Below are 18,289 nucleotides of genomic sequence, written 5' to 3' on the forward strand. Positions count from 1 at the left end.
CCAAGGTCCCTTCACTTTTCTTCTCCATTTTGTATCAATGGTCTGAGGATGTCCTCATTATTTCTCCTCTATTATACTTGAGCATATGTCCAGCCCCCTAACCATAAATAAATACAGCAGCAACCCCTGTTCTTATCTGCAGGTGTTTCTGGTTATTTGGTGTTAACTCTTGTCAAACTTACAAAAGGTGCATTACATTTTTCGTTTACCATCTTGGGTGAAGTTCTGTAAATGACCAATGAGCAAAATGACAAATTATGACAAGGTATGTGAGGCAGGATAATAATGATAATAATACATTTGTGGAGGTTGGTACTGTTTTTCTCCTCACATGCAGCAGCTTTGTGTAGTGTAGTAATCTGTTCTGTTCTGTGTGCTCAGTGTTTGTGGTTTTGCTAGCTTCCTTTTCTTGTTTTTTATCATTTGTTTCTTGTGATTTTTCTGTGTACCCTGTAAAGCACTTTGGGCTGCTTAAAATACATATATATGCTCTATAAATACATTTGCCTTGCCTTGTACTGAATACCACCCTAAATAATACCTTTAAAATTAACTTGGTTAAGCATTTTCTAAAAAATCATATTACATTTTCTCTCGTTTTGGTGGCCTGAGCTTTATTTTAAGTTGTAATTATGGCCTGATCTTATATATGTATAAGCACAACCTCTCACCACACAGGTATCTTGGAATAATAGAGACATTGTGTTTATGAACAAGTCACTTTGTTTTGAGAGGAATCAGATTCTGCTGGTGAGTCAAACTTCAACTGTTCGATGGGGAGAGGCTATTGTTCACATACAGAGAATTCTTATCTACACACAATTCCCTAGTAACCCCTGAGGAATTTGCTATAGCACCATAATGCTTTTTATGAATGTAGTTGGGCCTGCACCCAGATCCGTATATTTCCACAATCCAGCTGACTCTGCGCTGTTGAGTAGGAAAGATTTGTTTATCACTACATCCCCAAAATAATAACAGAGCCATACAAGCCCTGTTTCAAAGAGATGTTGTGTCTATTCTATTCCATATGTCACAGCATATGGGAATCGGTTTGTAAATGAGATATGATGGAAGAAAGTCTGGATGCTTCCTAAATACCTAATCGTGAATAAGGTTAAGTTATTCATAAATATTACCCCACCAATCACTACATGCAGAAATTTAAAAGAGACATAAACAAGAACTGCTCTATCTGTGATGAATATCCAGTTTTGGCATTGTTCTAACACCAAGAACTTCAGGCAAGACCTTTTCAGATTTGTCATTGATCATATTTTTAAAGATTTAACAAATGGTGCAATACCCACACCTCTCTATGTGCAATACAGTATAATTCCTTTACCTTTATTTCTTACGTTCTGTAAATTAGTAAATTATAGTTTTTTAGTTTTAGTAGCTTTTTTATAGCAGTCTTTATTGTTTTTATTTATCATATCTTGATTTTCTACTTATGTCTCTATTGCACTATCCTGTATGCTGGTGTAACAACGCAAATTTCTCCGCTGAGGGATTAATAAAGGATTATCTTATCTCTTATCTTATTTTAACATTATGAAGGATGTTGAACAATATGTGAAACTACTTTCTAGTTTGACTAACAAACTGTTACTGTTTGTATTTATATACATTCCCCTGTATACCCTATACTGTACTGTGTTCTTTTGTTAGTTTAATAATTAAAAAAATCAAGTGAATCCTGCAAGTAGGGACACGGCACTACGAGACATACATAACAAGATATGTTATATTGCATAATAAGCCAGCATATTAATATTTTCACAATTCAATCAGTGCACCTCTCATTTGTTTCAGACATTAAGAAACGCTGTCTTTTTTAACACAACATCTTGAGTCAGGCACATCATTGTACCCTTCTCAGTACCTCTCAGTAAACACCTGTGGCGTTATTTGAACTGTGGTGGTGCAAAGTTCAGAATGTGAGCACACCTGCGTATGTACCTGACACACAGGACGTGAGATTGATGGCTGGACTGCGTTATTTGTACAGCAGGAAGTTGAGCAGGAATAGCAGCATTAGGACGGATGTTCTCTACTATTAAGCTTGTAATTATTGAATTGAATGGTTGGAAATCATTCATTAGTATTGTAAGTTTCCTTTGATTATTATTTTATTTTAAATAGTTTTTTTAGATAGTTTTTCTGAGACCGGGCTTGTATTTCCTAGCTCCTCGAGTGCTTGTAAGCAATGAACAAATTGAACACAACGCAGAGACTGTTGACTGATACCACTATCAGCCATATAAAGACTAGGGTGTTAAACTGTATACTGAGGTCCAGAGCAAATTAACCCCTGTTACATGTTACATGTTGTAAATAGTGGTGCAAGAAGTACTCATGTGTTTTCTTGTAAACAATCACAAATTATCTTTACATTCAGTGTTTTTCACCATTCATTATGTGTATCCTTGAGGTCTAACAAACGTGTCGAGTGCAATTCCTTCCCCATAAAACATTTTCAAATCCAACATTGTTACATCCGTATTTAACAGCTTGCAGTCTGTTAAGTTACTGGGTTTGCTTAAATAAAAGTACAAGTATTTGCATCAAAATATACTTTAGGTACTCATTATGCAGAACGGCCTATTTCAGAATAGTATACATTATATTACTGGATTATAATTAGTGATGCAAAACATCAATTTAATGTTGATGGTAAAGGTGCGGCTAATTTCAACTACTTTATATACTGCTGGGTAATATTATAATTTATATCATAAATAGTCTGTATGAATAATCTGAATCTGAAAAGTAACTTGCAAATATAGCTCTTAAATAAATGTATTAAAGTAAAATGTTCCCTCTGAAATGGAGAAGAAGTTTAAAGTAGCATAAAATGAAAATACTATCTCAAAGTAGTTAATTTACTCAAGTACAGTACTGGAGTCAATGCACTTAATTCCACCACTAGTGACAAACAAAGTCTGTTGTAGTCCAAACTGCTTGTGGAAAAACTCTATACATTCAAATGAATATAGTTTGAATAATGCTATCACTGACATTCAAAAGGTGTGGTAATCATTAGAAGCCTCAAATAAAATGTGTGAGGTACTTTTTTCTGTCCAAGAGGCTGTTGAAAAGTTGTATTGTGTGAGGCTTCATGAAATAAATAAATACAAATAATGTATAAATAAATAATAAATACGTATGTGATAAACTAAAAGACAATTTCTAAGATAATTTAAATTTCACAGAATGCCCCTGACTCATTTCTAGTTATATTTCAAGACAAAAATAAATACAGACGAATCATGGACAGACAGCTGCTGCTCTGGTGTGGAGTGGCAAACCTTTTTAGGTTGTTTTACATAAACAGCATAGTTTTAAATAGTTTTCTAGTTTTGCTTCCCCATTCCAACTTTACCACAGGGCTAAGATTAAATGAAACAGGTGAGATAACATCCAGAAAAAAAGACAAAGGAACAAAGAGGACGGATAATATTGTTGCGTCACAAAAGGCAACTGAAAAAGCAAAACACACTCTGTCTCCCTCATCTGTTTGCTCTGTGTCATTATCTGTCTTATTTGTTCAGTTTCAGAAGGGTAACAACATAAATGTAAATGTAAGTAGATGAGTCAGTTATTTTCGAGATAGAAGTTGACTTCACAAGAACCTCTTTTCAGCATGCGAGTGAATCAGTAACACATCCAGGTCAGATGTTAACTTCAAGTCAAACAATGTCTCATGAGGCACCATTACCAATAATCGTCATCATTATCGACAGAATTAACATGTAACCATCAGAGACATTACTTATACATGACAGGACGTGATGATGACAGCTGGTTGCAGGAATCTCAGTAACAGTAAGACACTATGTCATTGTTTCTTTCATAAAACCATCATTTTACTGTATGTGTATATAATTCTGCTATTTTGGGTTTTATATGGACTATGTTTTTGCAGGGATTTCCTGAAAGCCATTCTCTTTTGTAGACTTTTACTGATTTCCCTTTGTTTTCATGACACAAAACAGAACGCAAAACGAGAAATAAAGACACCGTAAATAGTATTTGAAGCTTTTGTGTGTTTTCCCCTGGCTTCATAAAACAAATGTTTTACGATTCATATTTGCAGGATTTTATGTTACGCAGTAATTGGTGAGTAAATGAAGATGAAGATGAAGTCACCATTTTTTCATTTTCTTACCTAACTGTTCAACATTCTTTTTCAGATTTTGGTGATCAACATCAAATTGGTGATCCAGTGTATTTTAAGGAAAACGGTTCCTTTTTTAAAAAAAAAGATAAAAAGCAAAGAAATATATTTCAAAAATGGCAAATATACTCATTAAAGCAGTAAAGGTAAATAGCTTTATGAGTCCAGAAGCAGCCCCAGGCTAAGGATCATTGCAAAAAGCCCTCTGAGCTGCACCACCTCTGATCTGAGAAGGATACCTGTATAAGGGTGATGATGACAAACAGGACAAACAAGTCTCTAGACTGGATTTAACATGTCATTTGACACTGATGTGATAGTAGACACAAGAACAACTACAAAAGAGTTGGCATTACCTTTAACTTCTACCATCTTGGTGCCCTCAGCAGAGCGTCCAACAGCTGCGTTTTCTGCAACGCAGGTGAAGTTTTGGAAAGTACCAGGTATGGAAGGGGTCCACTTGAGCTCATTTTCATGGACTGGATTAACAATGTCTGCCCATGAAGCATCCATCAGTTCCTGTACAGAGACTGTTTTCTTTTGTGTTTTCTAGGCAAGTCTGGAAGAAAAAAACAAAATCTGTTGCTTCCATTTTTTTGTGGCCTAATGTAGGCTATGTTAACAGTCAAATACCTGAAAACTTCTGTACATTTTATCAAATTTTAATTAAGGAGAAGCACCTCCACTCGTCATTACTGTCATTTTGTAAACAGTTGTGGATTTATTAGCTGCAGGATATTAAGGTTTTTGGGAAAATAAAAGATCTCTGTCTGAGCACTGATGCGTATTTGCATTTGCATGTGTTTAATTTGTTTGTCTGTTATATTTTGTAACTTCAGAAGTAATTTCAGTGTGTCAGCAGAGAACAAACAGCACATACATACATATTGTATGTATGTGCTGTATGTATGTATATCTAACCCTAACAGGCAGCATTTTGTATTTTTGTGTCTTTTTTCTCTTGTAGAGGTGCCATTTCAGTATTCATGCTGTATTTTAACCGTATTGTCAGTGCATTTCTTATTTTCTACTTATTTCTTCTTATTACTCATAATCTTCATACGTGTAAGAGGCTGTTTCACGGGCCTTGCTCAAAAAATACAAAAATTAAAGGTATGACCTTGTCATGTTTCAAATCACAGCAGTGTGTCAAGACTAGTCCACAATTGATATACATCATTGAAACCTTATATACAGTAGGATACACACGAAGAGCATATTCAGTTTGTTAGCAGAATCAAAAGTTAAACAATTAGAACAGAAGATAATGTTTTTCAGCCTTGAGCCATCACCAACTTTCTTAATGAATATCACTCTAAACCATCTAAGTGATCATATATAAGGCTTTTAAATGAGTCCCTGCAGTAACAGTCTGTGTCAGTAAATAAAGTACTCTTACCCATCAGTGCCACCAGCAAAAAACAGTAAAGGTTCTTCCCGGTTCTTCTCATGGCTGCCTACACTGTAGGTTTAAACACACTAGTACTTCCTTTCTTTATATACCAACCATGAATTAGAGGCAGGAAGTTATCTTCTAAACCCGTTACTAAAGCATTAATCATTTCAGTCACTCCCAAAATGCATCATCTTGTTTAAAACCCGAATTTACTTGATGACGAAATCAATGCAACCCATGAGCAAAGGAAATTGTCCCAAACCACGACAGGAAAATCTGGCATTACAGTACAGAGGTTAAGTCAGTTTTTGTGACTTTTGCAAGTTTTGATGTGACAGAGTTTTAGTTTTTATTCTATGGATCAGTCTAAATCAGGAAACAAACAGTGAGAAGACAGCAGTGTTGAAATAGTTTTGTCAGAGCGTTGCATGAAACACTAGATGGCACTGTCTCACAGGAGTTTGCTCGGGGGGTTGAGCTGGGTACCGGGCAGGTGGGCTTTGTTAGTGGCCTCACTTCTGTGTGTGTTTTTAGAAGAGTGAAAAGCGTGATGGGGTTTTATGAAGTGCCGGCATCTTGCAGTGGTGTGCTCTTATGACGTGTGTTCTTGCATCTCTTGATGGTGGTGTGCACATTTTATAGTGTGGCCAGTTCTAGCGCCCTCAGGACGCAGCTCTCCTGTTTAAGTAAAACTCCAAGGACCCTGTTCTTGAATGACTCTAATGTAATAATAAAGACCTGTTACTTTCTGTGGTTGAGTGGTGGTTGTTCTGAGGTCTGACATTTCTTAATTCTATTACACTCATCAATAAATCAAGTTTGACATTATTTAACCTCAGGGTTGTGACATTTGAATCCTATTACATGGTACTTGATTTTATGTTATAACATTTCTTATAACAATGGTGAGTTTCTATTACAGTAAAAGTTAATTTTCACCTGTGATCGATTACTCATCCTCTTCCCAGCTGTCGCACACTAAAACCAGTCAAAATACCTTAATTTATGGCTTTCACTCATTTACACCCTCCCTTCCTTTTAGTGCACCGTAGATTTTATTGCTGTGATGACGTTGGGTTGGCACAGCAACGCAATTAATCGCACTGAACTTTGAATTTATAGCTGTAATTCAAATGCAGTGTTATGCCTGGAAATTGATTTAGGTATGTTTTCTAGTTTCTTTTTGCATCTTCTTTGCACACTTTTGACAAGTAAGCAAGCATGAAAACAACTTTCACCAGTTTGCATGGACCAATAATCAAATCATAATTTGCTACAGGGAGAACAAAACAAGTGTTTTTCTTATTTCTTCTATTTTTAAAACTATGATGCACACAGAATGTCAAAATTAAACAGATTATGTAATATATCAGTAACAAACATAGACTATCTTCCAGTAAGCAGGACCATTTTCTTGTTGTAGCAGACAGATTTATATACCTGCACTGAACTGCATTTATAGTTCCCTATTGACCATTGCAAATAACCCACACCCACAAGCTATTGTGCCATCTGATTCTTGGCATGTTCACTGTATTCTTGGAATGTGCCATACACTTTGTGAATATGAATTCAAAGACAGCAACAAGCTATTGTAGAACCAGACTCTGTGCCTTCTATGCACAAAAGAAAAGGAGATATGCATGTGCAATGTAAAAATGCAAAATGACACAAATGTCAGTATTCATTCTCTGTATTATTTCTTTAATATAATTAAAGTTAATGACACATTCACTTGTGTGGCATGTGAAGACAAAGCTATGTTCAGGTTAAATGGTTGAACGACGAGTTGACATAGGTTAATGGTAAACAAATCATGATACACAATTCACTATGAAACAAGAATTCTTTGAAATATAATGAACTATCAAAGTGATTAGAAACCTGACCTGCGCATATGGTTGAAGTAATTTCCAATGCAGAGAAAATGGGGTCAAATTATTATCTGGAAATAAGATTCGGTGTCATAGTGATTAAGGTGTGGGGAAGTTAAGGTTTTTTTTTTTACGTTCTTCCCTTCAACGCAGGTGGATCAAGTGTGTGAATAACTCACAGGGAGGTTGATCTTTACTAATGAGTAACTAAAGGGGGATGGGAAATCTGTCCAGACTCTCTACTCAACACACATTCATTAGCTCAGGCTGGGAGACTTCATTCTGGCTCGTTCTCACTGTTCCTGTAAAGGGGAGCGGATTTAGGCCAGGCAGTGAAATTTGGGCACAACAATAAAACGATCGGCTCTCACCAAGACTCGGTTCCCTACACTTCACGTTGAAATGAATCTGATCATTCGCGAACGCAACATCACTACTTCTGGGTTTTTCAAACATTGATGTTTAGTGTCTCTCTTGATTTAGTCTTCATGTTGTTACAATCTCCTACACCACTACCAAACATAACTAACTCAAAGGCACTAGGCCTTAGGATAATAATACAGAATATAGTGCAATTGACAACTGTCTTTATAAAAGTTAGGTTGTGTACAGGTGTGACAAGTCACACAGGAAGCATTTGTGGCAATTTGCTTCTGTTTTCAACTTTGTTTCACTTAAGTTAATGACCTCCCTGTTGGCTCGAGGTCTTTCACAGAAATATGCTGCCAGAGAAAGCACCTCATCATCCTATCACATAGCAACTTTTACTGACATTTACCATAAACTTGTCCTGAATTACTCCTGATCAACCAGACTGAGATCTTTCTTACAGGCTACAGTTTCTGCATGCCTGTTGGACGGATTTTAAGACTTGAGGCATTTATTGTACCTGCAGATATCCATCAAATCACCACTGGACACCTCATAGAGATTCCTTTAAGTTTGGCTATCAACTATTGTTTCTTCTATGTTTCAAGTGGAACTGTAGAGAAATCCCTTGTTATTGCATATTTATGCATTCTAGCATTTTGGATTATTATCCCTGTAGATCTCCCTTTGTGGGATAATAAAGTTGAACTTTATCATTATGGAATTAAATTAGAAAGATGTTTATTTCTATTGATCTAAACTGTTCCTTTGGACCAACAGATTATAGTTCAAATTAATAAACTCTGTTGATGTCAAGGAGTTTCCATGTCCCTTCAAAATACCACAGAAAGGTAAATAAAATATTATTAAATATATTTTTAATTTTGTGAGATGTAAAATAAATATTAAAATGAATCCATAACTGACAAGCCACAAACTGGAATCTCATTCGAAATCACACGGCATACACGTGGAGTCAAATATGACACCACACCAGTGGTGCAAACAACTGAATCACATACAGAGAATATTTCCATATGTGCTCTTTGCATTGACTGTACACATACAAACAAAGGGATAGAGAAACTATTATATGGAGTGTATTCAAACAACATTGGGCCTTCTGAGCTCAGTCATTGCAATAACTGTCATGAACTGGTTGATTATTAACCACTGCCAAAGTGCTTTGACTAGGTAAACTCAGGCCCAAATTAGTCTATACCACATGACAGCTACTGATGGCCTCCAGTAACCTGACCAGATGATCCATCATATCCAATGCGGTCAGTTCTTGCGAGCCTGAGCGTAAATATGGGCGCCATTAGCATCAGGCTAAGGAGTCGGCCTTTATTCGCTGCATGTGGGCATCATAGGTCGGAGGAGAGGATGCTACAGGAGGACGGTTGTTCACTTGGACCTGAGCGTATTCTGATGAGTTATTCTGTAACCCAAACTGGACTGTCCTACCATCTTTGTTCTGGAAAAACCTGATATCTGCATAGTTCAGCTCCTAGAAAAGAAAAAAAGGGAGTAAAGAAATATCAGATAACTGTTTTGATTTAAAGTTCAGCAGCAACAAAATGTTATGCAGGTTCATGACACATATACACTTCAACTCCATTGTGTCAACTGACTATCTCCTTCCCGGTTCAAAGTCTGATGTTGAGCTCTACGGTAAACACAGGTCCTAAATGAGTCTGAGAGGAAGTCTCTTTCAAATAACCTAAACAAACCACAGACTGGCCACTCATATATAATACCAAACTATAAAAATCTCATATTTAAGATTTAGCATCTTGTATTCCCTTAAAAATTCTGTAATCTTCATATTTCATGCGGATGCATTTGCAACTTACTATTGTCTTATTACTCATTTGTTACTACTAAAACTACTACTACTGTTAATAATGTTAAGAATGAATATGGGCTTGTGTGAACTGCAAGAATTGTAACCTTTGACATTTTATGTCTGAATAATAATACAGAACAAAGGCATAATCCGTACTTGCTATATATGACACAATCATTAAATGACCTGCATGACCTGATTTATCTGAGTTATGTGCAGTACATGTAAACTCACTGATGACCTTTACCTGACTTCCTGAGTATCCTGTGTTGTATTGACCTTCATCTCCTTTAAAACATGAGAAATAAACAACACTTAGAAGAAGAATTCAATCAAGTAAATAATACTGTATGAATACACAAACGCATATACAATACATACACACACTTGTAATACACTTACCTGTTATGGTGGAGGTGTTTCTGTTAGAGGATGTTTTCATCTTTTTACTGGTTAGAGAGGTAATGAGTCATTAGTATGAAAATTAGATATTTAAATTTAAATTAGATATACTTTTTACAGCATAATAATACATAACATAATAATAATATCAATAACAGCATTATGTATTCTCAGTAACCAGGTAAGCCCTTTACGTAAGCTGCTTCTGATTACATTAAGTCAATTTTGATGATCATATTTGTGTGAGTCACAAATGTCATACATTGTCAGAAGTTGAAAACATGGAGCCTGACATCAGCACAACTCCTTTTACATTGTTACTGCTTGTCCGACAAAAAATAAACATATCCATTTATTGGTCATTCTTTCTCAAAGAGAGCTGCAACCTTCCTTTTTATCACAATCATTAGTCCAAAATGTTTAAAGAATGATTTGCAAAGACTCATTTTTAGTTTTACTAGCACACATTTCAAAGACTTTCAAACAGAGTTATGTATAGTACTTTAAGGGCCTCATAACACTGAAAACATTGGTTTCAACTCATGGTGAGCCATATAATCCATCACATCGTCACAGTGTAATGTTATTTATGCCTCACAACAACAAAAATGTAAACTATAGTTCCACATTTCCCTGACCATGTACTCAATCTCCTGCAATTCTGGATCCTAACACTCCCTCCTGCCCCACAGCAACCTCCATGTTCACGCAATTTCCCACCACCTGACCACCTGCACACATGTTGCAACTCCCCCATTGGCCTTGAAGTATATATACCAGCCCATTAATTCTCCGCCAGATCATCTGATGTATTTAGCGTTCCAGCCATCATCTCTGCCTGCCTGCCCCTTTTTCTGATCCCTAACTGGATAAGTTCTTGCCTGGTCTATGAGTCGTGTTTTAGTGTCCAAACCTGGTAATACTGAGACGCAACATTTACCATAATTGTGACTGATTCTTAATAATTAAAAAAGATGGCCTCCTGCTTATACTTTAAAGCTATTTTCCACTTACTTATTTTTATAAAAGTAGTACCCTCCAACACCACCAACTGCTCCACAGACGACTAAACATGCGATCACTATTCCAGCGATGCAACCAGCCAAACAGTATGGTGTTTCACCTGTGAAGGAATAAATAAAAAATGGGACAAGAACATGATTTTTGCACCATTCTGTAAACAGGAACTAGCTCATTATGCCTGTGGATACAAAGCATACAATACAATCATATCTCCCTTTATGTGATTTCACACATTTTTATTTGTTTGTTTTATATTGTATTATATTATGAGTAAGGCCTTGATATCTCCTTTGGCAGGAGAACGTTCCTGTTTGGCAGAATGGCTGATGCAGCATGTTGCAGTCCGACAATGTTAAACTGTAGAAGTGCAATGCTAAATCTTGGAGTAATCTTTTAAGGGCTATTAAGTGTTTTACATTTCAAATCACTGTTGTCTCATAAGCTTAAAATAAACCACATTTTATTGGTGAAATAGATCTGTAAGAAAAACTTTAAGGAAGCCATTCACTCCTCAAATGATCAGAGGTATAATACTGTAGTGGACCACAATATCCAATCAACACCATCTTGGTACCTGTTATAGTCAAGTGATGGACAGCTGATGATGTTCTCCCAGTTATAATATTCTTCGCTTGACAGGTGTAGTTGCCACCATCGGAAGGTTCAAGGTAGTCTTTAGTGAACACAGAAGAGTTGTGTGTCTCTGTCCCATTCAGTATCCAGGTGTAACTAGCAGATGGTTTGGACTCAGCAGAGCAGCTTAATGTTAAGGTCTGTTCAATATATATCTCACTTGGACCTGTGATTTGAACAGTCTCCGGTCCGTCTTAAACACAGATAGTTGGACAGTTCTTAGTAGTGCACTGTTAATAATGCCACTCATCATTTTGTAAATGTGTAACAGTAAATGTGCACTGTACAGTTTGTTACTTACAGTTTACATCCATGGTGTATCTAGCTTCCTCAGTCTTGATGGGGTTACTGATTTTACAGGAATATTCTCCACTGTCGTTTCTGTTCAGACTGTTAAAAAACAGCCCTCTGTCCTCGTCGTAAAGTATGATGTCGGCAGCCAGAGTCAAGTCGGAGCCGTCCTTCGTCCACTTTCTGGTAAAGACAGAGCCAGCAGCATCGCAGGTTAGGTTGACTGAGTTTCCCTCAATCGGATGGGTTGATGATGATGTGAGAGAAGCATCTGATATTTTCTCTGTTGGGCAAAAGATCATGGATTTAATGTAAAAAAACATGGGAACAAAAGTAACAGTTCATCCTTGTAAGGGGCAAACATTATAACTACTTCCCCCCCGAAATATGTATATAACATGCCAAGTGTCTGACACTCACAATTATTTCAACACTTTCGGACGACCTATACCTCAGCCATATCATCCATGTATGAACTTCTTAATTGCAACTTACCCAGTACAGAGACAACTGAGGGCTGAGATGTTTCATATCTCTTTGTTTTGTTGTTAAAGGCCTGACAGCTGTAGTTACCACTCTGACTCTCCTGAATGTTCATCAGACTGAGCTCTGGTCCAGAATCAGACTGCAGGTCTCCATTCAGAAACCAGTAAAACAGGGCAGCAGGTCTGGAGTCAGCTGAGCAGATCAGGCTGATGTTTGATCCTTCCTCATAGTATTCTTGTTGTGCAGATATCTTCAAATTAATATTTTCTGGGCCATCTACAGTGTGCGGCATTTAGGGAGTAAAAAACAACAAAATTCACTAAAAAGTAAAATAATAATGTTAGCAGAAAATGCCACATGGCATATAGCTTAGCTCGGTGTGAAGCCTCATTACACCATCAACTGAAACTCAAATATGCTGCATTGAAGCTGCATGTAAACAGTAAAGTGCAAGCTGCATGCATATAGTGCAAGATGAATATTATGCACATGTAGGTTAGTAACTCACAGCTGATGGAGAGGTTTACTGGATCACTGGTGCCATTGCTTACAAGATTGAACACGTGACACTTGAATGGTCCCTGGTCATAGCGGGTCACATTGACTATAGTGAGAGTGGAGCCTCCATCAGTGAGCTGAACTCTGTCACTTTCTCTAATCTCAGAGCTGCCGTTAAGCCAGAGGAAAGAGAGGGAGGATCCAGAGGAGGAGCAGGACAGACGGACGGAGCTGTTGAACTCCACCAAGTCTGCAGTGTTTGAAGTTACCACAACATTGGCAACAGGCGCTATGGGTGGAAAAACACAGGGATTTGATACTTGCCACCTTTCTTACCTAAGAAAGGGAACATAGTTCAGTTGAAGAGAGAGAGAATGGGAATGAGTCCCATTGTCATGATGCTGTGATGAGTAATAAAGACTAGATGTTCAAGGTTTGTATTTGAGTTGGACAATTACATGTAGTCAGGAGAATGTGGACTTGAGACTTGAGACCACATTCACCATATTAGTGAATATTAGTGTTAGCCTAATAATCACTCCAAAACAATGTGAGTTTACATTTTAGAATTTACATAGTGATTGTTTAAACTACGATTGTCCTCAAGTTATATTTACTTGCAGCAACCTTTGCTGTGCTACTGGCCACTCCAGAAAGTAATTTGGTACGACCTCAAACATTTTTCATTCTGACACCTCTCAGTTGTCTCTGTATGCGCAAAAATTGCAGAAGTATCTTGAATGTAAAGGTATGTATGTATTGTGTCTTTTTGTTCTACAAAGGTTTAGTACATCCTTTTTATACTTAATAACGTTTTATCTGATACTATCACAGGTACCTAAAACCCATCTTTTTTATCCACATTACTTTGTACAAAACCTTTTATTCAAACTTACCCAGTACAATTACAGCTGAAGGCAGAGATGTTTCATATCTGCCTGTTTTGTTGTTAAAGGCCTGACAGCTGTGGTTAGCGCTCTGACTCTCCTGAATGTTCAGCAGTCTGAGATCTGGTCCAGTATCAGACTGCAGGACTCCATTCAGAAGCCACGTAAACTGGGCAGGAGGTTTGGATACAGCTGAGCAAGACAGGCTGATGTTTGACCCTTCCCCAAAGTATTCCTGTGGTGGAGATATCTTCAAATGTGTATTTTCTGGGCCAACTGAATGTAGGGGGAAAATCAACAGCAAAAAAACAAAAATTATCACCAAAATGTGAAGCTAGCAGCATTAAAAATAAAAAGGCATACGACATGCAGCTTGACTCATTGTGATGCATTATAAGTGATTAGTATGTACAACTAATCACTTATAATTAGTCACCAGAAAAAAAAGAGACCTCTGTACAATGTAATGTAACTGAACTGCCCTGCAATAAACACTTTCTACATGAAACGGACTTTATAATGATTTAATTGACACTGTGCTGTAGGTTACAGTGACATTCTACTGGATTCCATAAGGTAGAAAAATGTGCTTCTAATATTTTGTCCAACCCATGGGGGAACAAACGAGGAAAACAAACTCCTTACTAAACTGTGACAATAATCTAAACTATCTCTGATGTTTGCATGCAGGTGTTGTCAGATAAAGTACTGAGCATGTAGGTTAGTAACTCACAGCTGATGGAGATGTTTACTGGATCACTGGTGCCATCACTGACAGGATTGAACACGTGACACCTGAGCAGCCCCTGGTCATAGCGGGTCACATTGACTATAGTGAGATTGGAGCCTCCATCAGTGAGCTGAACTCTGTCACCTTCTTTAATCTCAGAGCTGCCGTTCAGCCAGAGGAAAGAGAGGGAGGATCCAGAGGAGGAGCAGGACAGATGGACGGAGCTGTTGAACTCCACCAAGTCTGTGGTGCTGGCAGTTACCATTACATTAGAGACTGGCACTGTGGGTGAAAAACATAACAAAAGTACAGTAGAGGAAAACACTGCAGTGGCTGGGAATAAATCCCATGTTTATCATGGCATGTTGAAAGTTTACACTAGCTCCCACCACTACAAGAAAGCAATATTTTCTCGCAAATTATGTGTTGAACGATACACAGACCAAAAAGGCTGTTTGGGGTGTTCACAAAATGCTTTGCACATCAGGGAAATTCTGTTTTTGTTGTGTCAAACAGGCATTGATTTAACGCAGTCGTATTTTTGGAGATTGCTCTTTAGAGTCGATTTTCAATATAATGCAGTCTAATTTAACACCAGTTAGTATGTATGACCTTAAAACTCTTATCAATGTCTCTCTGATACAGTCACAACAAGTGCTGAACATATACAGGGTTACCTAAAAAACTGCAAATGTAAGCGCATCCATTACATGTTTAACATTCATATCAGCACTTATAGTCATACCAGTAAAAATAAGGATATTACTCGGCATCAATGGCCAAGTGAAGTTATTAAAATCTCAGATATGATGCAGTTATTATAATTATTTGAAACTATTAGAAAAGAGCACAGGCAAAACAATTTCCAGAACCTTTTTGAACATTGGTAGAAATTGCATGTTAAAGTAAGACCTCCATCGCCCGTAGTAAGAAGCTAAATGAGAAATGTGGTTTTCAGGATCTTTTGTATGTATGTCTATAATTATTATGTAATAACATAATCTGAATTCTGTTCTGTCTGGTATGTTTTGAAATTACTGAACACCTAAAAACAATTATTTATTCATTTTTCAGTTGCTATGCATAATCTCCAATCATCACTGAAGGAGATGCAACATGTCAAACATTTGCTCACCATAAACTCGCAGTGTGGTGGTTCCTTCCATCTGTCTTCCTCCGTGTGGTATGATGGTAACTCTGTATTGTCCTGTGTCATTAAGATCCACATTCCTGAGCTCCAGAGATCCAGTAGAGGCGAAGAGGGTGATCCTGCCTTCATACTCTGGTTCAGTTAAGTTTAGAACATTTGAATTGATTATATCTCTTACACCAAATTTCCAGCTCACTGATATAAATGGTTTTTCTGGTGGAGTCAGTGTTGTGGTGAACATCACGGTCTCTCCCACAGATGCATTCAGAGGACCGTCTGGCAACAAACCAGCTCCTTTGGTTAAACCTGGAGGAGATGGTTACAGCCTTGATCATAATCCAACAGAAAAAGACACAAACAGATAAGTGCCGCCTGGCTCATGAGTCTCTTCATAGTTTAAGTTGTCATCTTTTCCATAATACATTGGTATAATTGTCTATTTATTGAAAAGAAACAAACAATAATGAAGAGAAGGTGGTTTAATCATAAGCATTTGAGGCAGATGACATTTTTGGCCAGCAGCTTAGTTTTAGACCACATTATGGAAATCAAGTCTGGGTCTAAGTGACCCAGATATATCAAAACAGACAACCAATACAGTATAAAGCATCTTAATCTGTCAAGATTTTGATTAATACTACCTTTTTTTATCTATTTTTTCTTTTTTCTTGTGGTTTCTTCCTAAACCACAGGCACTATGGCTAACTTTAAATAAATTCCTTGTTTCAGCATTTTTTAAAGTTATTTTTAGTAGTTAAACATGAGGTCTGCTTTCCATGCCGCTATACAGAGTTACAAAAGCATGGCTAGCAGACCTCAAGATCCTGTACCCTTGATCATTAGCTAAAGCCCTTCCCAACAACATTTCAACAATTGATTTTTAAAGTTTAGACAGCGGAGGACATTCAAACGTCTTACCTGTAAAAGCCACAGAGACAATAAAAAGTAAAGGTAATATATCCATTGATCTGTCTTTGTGAGATATAAACAGCTGAGGAAATATCCACCATCAAACTTTGACTGTCTTAATAGATGTGAGCCTCCGGCAGCTCTAATTATATGACTCAGTAAGCTTCGTGTTAAGTTCACAGACTGTTCAAACTGTCTGGATAATGAGGCAAACCCACTGGATCTGCAGTCATGACCTGAAGCTGCAAGACTTTGCCCTCTTGTGGTGTGATTGTGTTTGTATAGGCATAGAGATGGATCATGAAAAGATGTAATGTGGTAGTAATAATCCCACAGGCCAAATGTGATACTGAGTTAGTAAAGAGGATATATTTGGTTAGGCTATTTAAGTTTCACTGAAGCAGTTCAAGACACTTTCAAAAGCTTTTCACACAAACTTCGTGCTTAGCATAGTTATTAACCTGTAATATGCATGCAGCAAAAGTTCCACACAGTTTATGCATCATATTATGAGGCTGTATATAGGCACAGGAGTGCTTTGAGCTAAATGCTAACATCAGCATGCTGATAACTTACCAAGACAATGCTAACTATGCAATAGACGTTGTGTGAACAGAATAGACAGAATAGACCAGCATAAGAAAATTACACTAAGGACAATCATGAAGACAGAATTATTAATAGATTTAAACATGAAGAATGGATCCAAACATCTGGAAAGAGGCACCAACAGCCAGGGGAGGAAGAGAGAGAAAGGGGGGGGGTCCCAGTATGGCCGGTGGTCCAACACTGAGAAGCCTGAGAGAAAAGAGAGGACAAGAAGGAGAAACTAGGGAGAGAGAGAGAGAGAGAGAGAGAGAGAGAGAGAGATAGGCACACATCTGTACTTGTGGGACACAAACAAACAGAGGGTTACAGAGATGCAGTGGTTGTCAGAAAGTGTCAGAAATATTCTCGTTGGCAGGACAAACATAGATGGACTATATGTTCTAGGCTTAATAGATTCATTGAGACTGATGCTGACATGCAGGAAGGGTAATGGTAACAGGTAGAAGGCCTGAATCAATGAAAAAGCAACTAACTGAAAGTTAAGGCGAAAACATGAGTTTTAAGTTTCAGTGTCAATGCCTCAACAGAGTCCAACTGTCTGATGTCAGCAGGAAGGTTATTCCAGAGGAAGGGGGCACGATAGGAAAAGCCCCTGCAGCCAGCTGACTTCTTATAACTCTGGGGACGGACAGGAGGAAGATGGAATTTAAGGTTTAATGAGATCAGACCTCTTGTCTCTCTCTCTCTCTCTCTCTCTCTCTCTCGCTTGTGTGCATGTTGTCATTGTCTCTCTCTCTCTCTCTGTGTGTCTTGCCATCAGGAACATGAGGGGATGAAAGTCTGACTGAGACACCTCGCTATAAAATGCAGAACAAATCCATAGTAAGACCACTCTGAATAAACTTCTGTTGTGTCATGTCAAACTGTGATAGTTGTTCCTATTAGGACATTGAAAAAAATATAACTCATACTGTTTTGTTGTGTACATTGTTAATAATCAACAAGGTGGACCTTGCTGAGGTATGATGGGAAAACCCCAATTGCACAGTACTTCCCTGTACTA

General features: G+C 37.5%; 1 protein-coding gene across 1 annotated transcript; it reads right to left on the minus strand.

Moving 5' to 3' along the window:
* Nucleotides 1-9,146: 9,146 nt before the first annotated feature.
* Nucleotides 9,147-16,732, minus strand: LOC139290114 (cell adhesion molecule CEACAM5-like). The gene is made up of 11 exons (XM_070911809.1): nucleotides 16,687-16,732; nucleotides 15,754-16,074; nucleotides 14,622-14,900; nucleotides 13,898-14,164; nucleotides 13,012-13,290; nucleotides 12,513-12,779; nucleotides 12,028-12,300; nucleotides 11,085-11,193; nucleotides 10,071-10,117; nucleotides 9,916-9,956; nucleotides 9,147-9,329 (listed from the first exon to the last, which is right to left on the minus strand). Exons 1-11 carry the CDS (start codon nucleotides 16,730-16,732, stop codon nucleotides 9,147-9,149), a joined length of 2,112 nt encoding a protein of 703 aa, XP_070767910.1.
* Nucleotides 16,733-18,289: the final 1,557 nt, after the last annotated feature.

Source organism: Enoplosus armatus, chromosome 9, assembly GCF_043641665.1.
Source record: "Enoplosus armatus isolate fEnoArm2 chromosome 9, fEnoArm2.hap1, whole genome shotgun sequence".
Taxonomy (NCBI): domain Eukaryota; kingdom Metazoa; phylum Chordata; class Actinopteri; order Centrarchiformes; family Enoplosidae; genus Enoplosus; species Enoplosus armatus.

What these genes read in the sequence shown, in the direction of transcription:
- LOC139290114 (XM_070911809.1), bottom strand. Translation starts at nt 16,732, where the DNA reads ATGGATATATTACCTTTACTTTTTATTGTCTCTGTGGCTTTTACAG. An exon ending in AGTAAACATCTCCATCAGCT is followed by an intron (nt 14,165 to 14,621) that starts GTGAGTTACTAA and finishes CCCTACATTCAG; the next exon opens with TTGGCCCAGAAAATACACAT. An exon ending in CTCAGTTGTCTCTGTACTGG is followed by an intron (nt 12,301 to 12,512) that starts GTAAGTTGCAAT and finishes TTTGCCCAACAG; the next exon opens with AGAAAATATCAGATGCTTCT.